The sequence below is a fragment of the Arachis stenosperma genome, chromosome 2 (genome assembly GCF_014773155.1).
Source record: "Arachis stenosperma cultivar V10309 chromosome 2, arast.V10309.gnm1.PFL2, whole genome shotgun sequence".
Taxonomy (NCBI): Eukaryota; Viridiplantae; Streptophyta; class Magnoliopsida; order Fabales; family Fabaceae; genus Arachis; species Arachis stenosperma.
Genome location: NC_080378.1, coordinates 17,387,551 through 17,396,791, shown reverse-complemented (window position 1 = coordinate 17,396,791; position 9,241 = coordinate 17,387,551). Strand labels below are relative to the sequence as shown.

The window sequence follows — 9,241 nt, the reverse complement described above, 5'->3', positions numbered from 1 at the left end:
TTAAACAGATTCAATAGCTAATATATTGACAAACTAAATTTAAATATATATTTTAAGCTACTACACTAACTATCATTAACAATGTTCATTCTTAACATTATTTATAATATTTTAGATATATAAAAAAATTTAAAAGCAAACTTACATAATCAGAATAGTATAGATAGTAGATAATATGAAGTTTAAGACGATCAACATCTTTATGTTTTTGCTTTTTTGATATTGTAATTGATTTTTTTTCAAAGGTTGAAGAAGGTGGTAAAATGGAGGAAACTGGTTGCTGGATGGATGGAGAACGAAGTGAGGAAAGGGACATAATGAAGAGTGGGGCTTCAGGTGGGTTTTGTTGGTTTAAAAGGAATCACCATCTCGATTAGCTGCATGCGCGACACGTGGTGGGGGATCAAATCGGACGGTCCGATATGTGTAGCTTAAATCGGACTATCCAATTACTCACTATCAACACGGACCATCCGATTTCATCCTTACGGATACCACACCCTTGTTAAGCACTCCTACTCCCCATACCTCCGTTCTACTCTAATCCAGCATCCATATTCAAATTAAGAAGTCATAAAGTAACATTAAAATAAGAAAATTAGTTTGTCTTATTTTAGGAGAAAATAATAATGTTTCATATTATGTGAAAAATGGAAAATGATTCACAAATGAAAAGGCTTAAGAAATAACAAAAAATTAATATTTCAAAAACATATAACATAAAAAAAATTATTTTCAAAAAGAAAATAAAAAATAATTATTTAGCGAGATATAATTTTTTATATTTTAACATGTAGTTTGTCTGATGAGCAGACGAACTATGCTAGTTCACCTAGTGATAAGGCAAACTGCTCAATAACCATACAGTTTACGCAGTGATGAGGTGAACTGTCTGTTTGATATAAATTGACATGTTTTGGTTCATATTACAATATTTTTATTTTTCAATTAATGCAGTTTTATTCAAATAATTTCTAATTTTAGAATTATAAATTTTTTAAACCAAAGATTTAATTTAATTTAATAATAATAATAAACATACTCATATTATTATTTTCGTATGATTAACTATATTTATTTAATTTTAAAAAATTAAATGTTTAAAATGGATAATTTTAAATCAAATAAATAAATATTTTTGACTTATTTTAAAATAAACAACTCAATTTAAATATTTTAAAATTAATATGAATACGTTTATTTAAAATATTTAAACTTAAAAAATTTAATTTAAAAATAATACGAGTACGTTCATTTAAATTAAAATTTTTTATAATAAAACGAATACATCCATTTAAAATGTTATCATTTCAAAATATACTAGTACGCTTATTTTTTAATTTAAAATTAACAATTTTAAACAATTATTTTTTTCAAAATCAAATAAATATAATTAATTATACGAGAACAATAATATTAATAATTTTTATGAAATTAAATTAAATTGTTAATTTAAAATTTATAATTTTAAATTATTTCAAGTAAATCAGATTATTTGTACAAATCAAAGTATATCAATATAATTCAAATCGTATCAAATTATATCAAAATGAGTTGCAAAACATGTAAGACCTCCAATTTTTAAAAAATAAATAATAAATTATTTAATAATTTATTTAATTTATTTGAGAATATATTTTTAGAGATTTTTATATTATTAAGTATTTTTTATTATTAATTTAAAAGCTTTAATAATAAAAAATAATGAAGATTTTATATGTTTTAATTTGAATAATTATATTTTGAACTTTATTTTATGATTTTGAGAGAAATTAATTTGATTATCTCTAATTATTGAATTAGAGTATTTATTTAAAAATAATTTGTAAATTAATAATTAAATAATATTTTTATAAATATTAGTATTGAATTAAAATTGGTCTTCTATTACTCTATTATCTCTAATTTTATTTAAATTACCAAACTACCCAAACCATAACCCTAATTCTAACACAACACACTCACCCTCACATTTTCCTTTCTTATTGTCGCCACCCACAAACCACACACACACCAACGAAAAAGAAAAAGAAAAGAAAAAGGGAAAGGGGAAGAAAGAAACGGGAAGAGAAGGAGAGGGAAGAGAAGGTAGAAAGGGAGAAGAGGAGGGCGAGGGAGTTAGCGCAGCTTGTTGCCACCGAACTCATAACCTATTTCGCCGCCGTTTGTCCTTATCTCTGTCAACTGCCCCGTCGCGGAGGAGAGATGTGTCGGAGAGAGAGAGAGAGAGAAAGAGGGTTTGCAGAGGAGTCGCCACCGTTCGTGCCTCCCGTCGCCATCGAGTCATGCCCGCGTCGCCGTCATTGAGCTCGTTACAATCCACCATCACTGTTGGAAGTCAAGAGCGAGCGAGAGGCAGAGAGATCCACTGCCGTTGGGAATCAGGTTCAGCGAGAGGGAGAGAGAGAAACACGACAAGGAGGAGAGGATGATAGCGGTGGTGGGTGTCACTACTAGGGGTGATAAACGTGCCTAAACCTGCTGGGTCGGCCCGCGTAACCCAACAAAAAAGGTGGGTCGGGATGGAAAATTGGGACCGCCAAAGAGCAAAAGCCCGCCTAACCAACAAAAATGGTGGGCTTCTCCGTCGGACTTAGTTTTTTTTTTTTTTTGCAAGGGTGTATTTTGTAATTTTTTTGCCAAAATCTAACTTCTTCCAACCCAACTTACAAGAGTATGAAGATGAAAATTGAGTGTTTTGGATATGTTTATGTTGCTTTGGAGATAATATTTATAATTATGGCTTGGATTATGTTTATTTTGCTTTGGAGACAATATTTATAATTATGTTTTGGATGAAAACTTGGTTTATAATTATATTTATTAGATATTTATAATTACAAAGACTTTAATATTTGTGAATATAAAAAATATAGTTTTTTATGTCTTTAGAAATTATAAATTTATTAATATGGTTGTGAAATTATACATATTATTTAGTACTTAATAGTAAAAAAAAAAAAAAGAAGAGCTTTGGTGGGCTTAGCCCGCTAGCCCGTAGTTAGGCGGGGCAGGGTGAGATTCTAATATCACCTCACTAGGTGGCGCAGGGCGGACCAGCCCGCCAAAGGGCGAGCTTCTGGCGGGGCGGGGCGAGCTTCCCTACTTGCCACCCCTAGTCACTACCACTGTCGTCGTTGACGCTATTCAGTGGGGGAGGAAGAACCGCTACAAGGAAGGAGAGCAGGAGCCGTCGTGGTAGTCGCCGTTAGATTAGCCACCGCCGCTGCTGGAGCTCGCTAAAGTCAACCGTTGGAGCTGTAACTATTCAGTTCTTGGTTCTTTCTTGGTACAATAAGTTGTTTTGCCCCGAAAACCCCTTTTGTCGATATTTCAATATATGTCGTTGAGGTTTTTATGGTGTTATTGCAATAGGGTTGAGTTTCGGTTATTACATGTTGTAATTAGAGTTGCTGTGGTTACTGTAAAAGTTGTTTGGAGTTGAAGCTGTGGCTGCCGCCACTGCGGGCCGAGAGAAAACGGAGTTTTGTCACGTAGTTGAGTTGCAATCGAGATTGGGGCGCTTTCCTTAAACTTATTTTATTCTCAAGAATTATTATAAATTGATATTGATGCAAATAATATATTTTGGTGATTATGTGAGTTTTATTGATTGAGCTGAGTTGTTTTCATGCAGGTTTCTACCGGTCTCATTAAAGAATTCAGCAAAGTCACTTTCATTCTCTCCCATTTACTTCAGAATAACGTGGAATTCAATTTTGATGAGGATTGCAAAAAGGCTTTTGACAAGTTGAAGGGTGCATTAACCACAGCACCTATTGTGCGAGGCCTGGATTTGAATCGTCCATTTGAAATCATGTGTGATGCCTCAAATTATGCTGTGGGTGCCGCGCTAGCACCACGTGATGTCCCTTACACTATTGCTTATGCTTCGAAAACTTTAGACTCGACCCAGTCGAATTACACTACTACTGAGAAGGAGCTCCTAACTATTGTTTTTGCATTTGATAAGTTTCGACCATATTTGCTAGGCTCCAAGGTAGTGGTGTATTCATACTATGCTGCTCTAAAGTATCTCTTGAAGAACAAAGAGTCAAAGCCTAGGTTGATTAGATGGATATTACTCTTGCAAGAATTTGATTTGGAAATCAAGGATAGGAGTGGATCCTAAAATTTAGTGGCAGACCATTTAAGTCGGCTTGAGCATTTGGCCTTGGATCCTACTCCTATGAATGATTCATTTCCTTTAGACACCTTGCATGCAATTTCCCAAAACACTCCTTGGTTTACCCCCCGATTGCTAATTATTTGGTCGCACACTTTTTTCCTCCAAATTTTTTGAAGCATAAAAAAGATAAGTTGAGAAGTGATGCTAAGTATTACGTATAGGATGATCCACATATGAAGAAAGCTTGCAACATAATTCGGCAAAGTAAGTTTCTTTCAATGATTAACTAGTTAGCCATATGTATGAAACAAATTATGAACCACAAACAAGGCAATGTGTACTACATAATCCATTTGCTCCACTCTTCCTTACTGTGCATCAACATTCTTGGTGAAGTTGAAATACACTAACTTGCCTTTTCAGAGGTCTACAACCATAAGGTACTAGTGGCGATTCTCGTTTAGAAGAATATAAATCTAAGTTGTAAAATTTCAAAGGTTACAAATCTACTAATTTGAAATACAGAAACTTTTTGTTAATCAGTGATATAATGAAGGAGTTGTTCTTGAATCTTAGAGGTCTGATCCACGTATCACATGGATCTTGTTTGAATGAACTTTACCGTTTTCTTGCAATATATTGTGAAGTTGAAGGTTGTTTGCTACAATTCTAGGAGTAGCAAAAAAAAAAAACAAAACAAAATAATCAACTAAACTCGAACCAAACATTCAGCAAGTATATTGGTGCATTACTATAATGTTGTGGTCAACCACCATATCGAGTCGCTTCTTTCATCCATCAGCATGGTCACAACCAAGTTCAGAATCTACTTCATCGGAGAACATGCCAAACAATTCCTTAGTAATATACCAAAACACTAATCATCATATAGATAGAACTAAAATCTTCAACTACACTATTGTACAATGAATAAAACATGATATTGTACATCATAAATCACTTTTTTCTATGGGCATAGCGTCTAAAACGCCTCCCTGTCCCTTTGACAGCGCTCTGAGGGAAGCAAGACTTCCTCGTTGTGCATGCCTTTTGGCAAAGATGTAAGTTCCAAGCATCATCTTTGTAGCCAAGAACTGCATTCCTATTGGAAGGTGAAAGACAACTTTGAAACGCTTCATACAAAGAAAAACATATAACTATATGTTGTAAGAAACTTAGCTGTTGACTGTCCAAACAAGAAAATAAAGAGGGATGAGATTTTATCAAGTGACTACCATAGCAAAATCTTCAGTAGTCATGTAGCCTAGCTTGATTCCTCCAACAACAATAGATTTTGTGCCTACATCAAGCCCTCTTTTGTCACACTCTGGGTCAGGTTCATCTCCTCTCTCAAAGTCTAACCACCTCACCTAAGACCGATGACATACTACTTTAGTCATGAAATCTTTAAAAAAAAAAGAACACAACACAATCTTTATACCTTCAATAGGCGTGATGCTTCGTGAGGTTTCTTGGCTCCGTTCTTCTTCGTTATGTTGTCAATAGTAACGACATCAATCCCCGTACGAACACTTTGCATCTTCACAGCGTAGGAAGGAGGAGCATTCTTCGCCTTGGAGGAGACATTGGCCGCCTTTGTTTTCATTTCCTCTTGTTTATCTTTTTTCCTCTCCATGTGATGCATCTACATTATCTTTAATAGCTTCCCATGCTCGAAAATAATGTCAGTTAATGTTACCTTTATTTTGCTTGTGATTAAAGGATGGATCTCATGCTCTTTTTGTTCTCAAAAGTAGATGTTGTGTTGGTCTAAAACATCGTCACAACTAACTTTTCCTTAATGACAAAAATAGTCACAGCTCCAACAACATATTAACCTCACAGAGCTTGTAAAAAATCGCAACAAGGACATCCTCTTCCCCAGTAATGTCCTCCATATTGAGCTTTAAAATGCCTTTGTTGCATAATGAGAATAAAATATCACTACATGTATAGACTACAAACAAACCTAATGAAATCCATAACAAAGTCTCTCACTGACGGAAGTTTGGTCTTTTACAAATCCTCACCCTGCTTCGCCTCACCCATGATGTTACTTGAAAGTTGGAGTTATGTCTTTTTCTTGAAAAATGATCTCCTTTATACCAAAAAAAATAAAAATCTCCCCAACTTAAAGCTTAGACGTTAATATATGGGGCCATTGAAAAATATAACCTGAGTACTATCTAGGCCAAATTCTAGCTGTGTTTTTTATTAATCATGGTTAGTTTATTATCTCCACCCCAGCACCAAATATATTGTCTAACTAATGAACAAACTAACAAATGACCCTTTCTTTTTACACAAGGATAACTTGTTAGAAAATTCCTTTAAAGAACTATTGATTGATTTGATGTTTAAATCATGACATTAGACTTTTAACCTTCTACAAATGTACTGCTTATAATTTAAAAATGTTAAAAAAAAGTTTTGCAACAAAATAGATAATTTTTTTAATTTTTTTCTCAAAGAAAATAAAAAAAATTCCTAAGAATTACATCTTAAAAAAACCTCAAAAAATTATATTACTATTTCTCCACTCTAATATGTCTTTCTTTAAAAACTATTTTCTTCAAAGAAAATAGAAAAAAATTATTAATAATTACATCTTAAAATAAAAATTCAAAAATTTTTTGATATAGTAGTCTAATTCAAAAGTCCTATCTAGTCTACCTCTCTAAAGCCACCCAAGGTGTAAATACCTTGGAAACTACATATAATTTTTTCTCTTTCTAATCCTCCTAGCATCTATTAATGACATCAAATCATCATTAATATTATGCATAGAGAAAATCCACCCTTTTATTATTCAATTAACAAAAAACTTTCCATTTCTATTAATGCTTTGTGAAATAGTTCTTTTTCCTATGATTTAGTTATGAAAATATTATTTTTCTCCTTCAGACCATCAACCTCATAATGCTATTCTTCTGTTAGTCTACCACATCTTTAGTGTTTTTTTTTTTCCAAACTGCACTTGATCTTAAACTTGACAACAATAAACCTTGAACAAGTACCTTAAACAGTACCATCGATCCATCATCCCTAGCTTATTACAAAATACAAACCAATACCTCTCAACCATTACCTCTCTAATGTAAAACCATGAAAACTAATAATAAATTTACTAATAAATTAATTATGATCCCAAAAAATTAGAAAATTAAATTTTATAATATAAAAAAGTAAAAATATTTAAAACATGAATTTAAATGCTAATTTTAAAGTTTTTGGCTCAAAATTAAGCCAATGGGCCAAACTGGTTGAACTGAGCCCATATTGAGCCCAAGACCCAACCCATTCACTCTTACTTAAGTGGCTTCAGCCACTTCTCCCTTAAAAAAAGGGATTCATGCTGCATTTTGTGGAAAGGGGGCAAGAATCAAGAACCCTAACCTCTTTCAAATTTCATTTCCACGTAACTTTTAATCTGGAGCTCCGATTGATGAGCCGTCATTGGCCACACGTTCGTCTCAGAATTCTCTACAAGATTCATCAAACAATTTGGTAAGAAAATTGATATTTTGTACCCAATTCTTACCCTTTTAGTTTCGTAATTTTGAGTGATATATGTTGAGAAAATTTGTGTTTTAGTGATGTTAGGTGTGAATTAACTTTGGAAAATCATTAGGCTTTTCCCCAATCATTCATTGGTAAGGTGAGAAGCCTCTAACTCTTATGAAATTATTGAATTAGTAAGCTTTGGTGTTGATTATAGTGATATAATGTGGAAATAGATTGAATTATGTTGATTTGAAGTCTAAATTGGTGGTTGAGTTGTTGATTTGAACCTTGGAGGCTAGGAACCCAATTTTGGTGTGGTCTTGGTGAAGTGAAAGCTTGAGAAACGGTGGAATTTGAGGTGTTCTGAGCTTAGAGAGGAATCGGCCAAGGTATGGTTTTTGTTTCTCGTAGATAATGTGTAATGTTATGTAAAAACTTAGGCTAGTTGATCATAGAATAAGTTGAACTATGTGAACTTATTAATGTTTAGTGGCTTTGGTGAAAATATTGAAGTAGATTATGAGAATGTGTTGGACAATGATGTTTATGATGATTGATGATGATAATGTGTTGTGATGATGATAGATAGATGAATAATATATTGTGTTGTTTTTAACGTTGGGCTATTTGGGATGAAAGTAATAAAAAATTAAGTGTCGGTATGTTGTGAGAGAGATGGATTGGATGTGAAATTGTTTTGAATATAAATGATGTTGTTTTGGGGTGTCACACATTGGTTTTGAATTGAGGTTTTGGATAAAAATAGAGGTTTGGTGTTTTTGGTAAAACTTGATTTTTAATCAACTTCGACGGTCCATAACTTGAGCCTTGGATTTTGGAAATGAGTGGATTTTATGTCAAAATGAAGATAATTTCAAAAGCTTTAAAACGATTTAAAGATTGAAGAAATCGAAGTTTTGTAGAAGTTATGGACACCGGAAGTTAGGTGCAAAAAACTGAATTTTTTTAAGTTGCAGGATTTCCGGTGTGCGTCCGTACACACGCTATCGTGCACATGCACAGACCAGAGCATGTGGCTAAGCTCGTGCGTATGCACGAGGGGGTATGCGTGCGCACACCTTGAGAATTTGCAAGTTGTGTGTACACATTATGATTCGTACGCACAAGCATGGGAGTACTTGTCTAGTGCGTGCGTACGCACACTATGATGCGTATGCACGATGCTCTGTTTTACACTAAAACTTTATTTTTCACTATTTGACCTTTCCGACAAGCTTGTAAATCTCTGAAATCACTGTTTTGATGAAAATTCACCATTTTTTAAATATTGACAATTCCTTTAATTTTTCAAACCTCTGAAAACTCTGTTTAAGATTCAGAAGCTAGGTTTTTTAAGCTATTAAGTAAGGGTAAGTATGTTGGGGAAGGTAAAAATGTTGTTGAAGGAGAATTAAAGAGAGAATGATTGACTTGATGACATATGATGATGGCAATGATGATATTGATGAGTTGGATGTGAGGAACGTAGTAGGGCGCTAATTCCTCGATTTCTTTCTCCCGCATTATCTGTGATTGTGTTGTGTTGGATGTGGAGAAGGCGGTAGGGTGCTAATCCCTCGATTCGTTCCTCTACATTCCTTTTGATTG

General features: G+C 33.5%; 1 protein-coding gene across 1 annotated transcript; it reads right to left on the bottom strand.

Annotated features, from left to right (window-relative positions):
- Positions 1–4,951: 4,951 nt before the first annotated feature.
- On the bottom strand, positions 4,952–5,774 carry LOC130962652 (uncharacterized). The gene is made up of 3 exons (XM_057888839.1): positions 5,571–5,774; positions 5,365–5,499; positions 4,952–5,262 (listed from the first exon to the last, which is right to left on the bottom strand). Exons 1-3 carry the CDS (start codon positions 5,772–5,774, stop codon positions 5,080–5,082), a joined length of 522 nt encoding a protein of 173 aa, XP_057744822.1. The 3' UTR covers positions 4,952–5,079.
- Positions 5,775–9,241: the final 3,467 nt, after the last annotated feature.

Coding starts and splice junctions, on each gene's coding strand:
- LOC130962652 (XM_057888839.1), bottom strand. CDS start 5,774: ATGCATCACATGGAGAGGAAAAAAGATAAACAAGAGGAAATGAAAACA. Junction 5,500..5,570: donor AAGCATCACGCCTATTGAAG/GTATAAAGATTG, acceptor CATCGGTCTTAG/GTGAGGTGGTTAGACTTTGA. Junction 5,263..5,364: donor CTACTGAAGATTTTGCTATG/GTAGTCACTTGA, acceptor CTTTGTATGAAG/CGTTTCAAAGTTGTCTTTCA.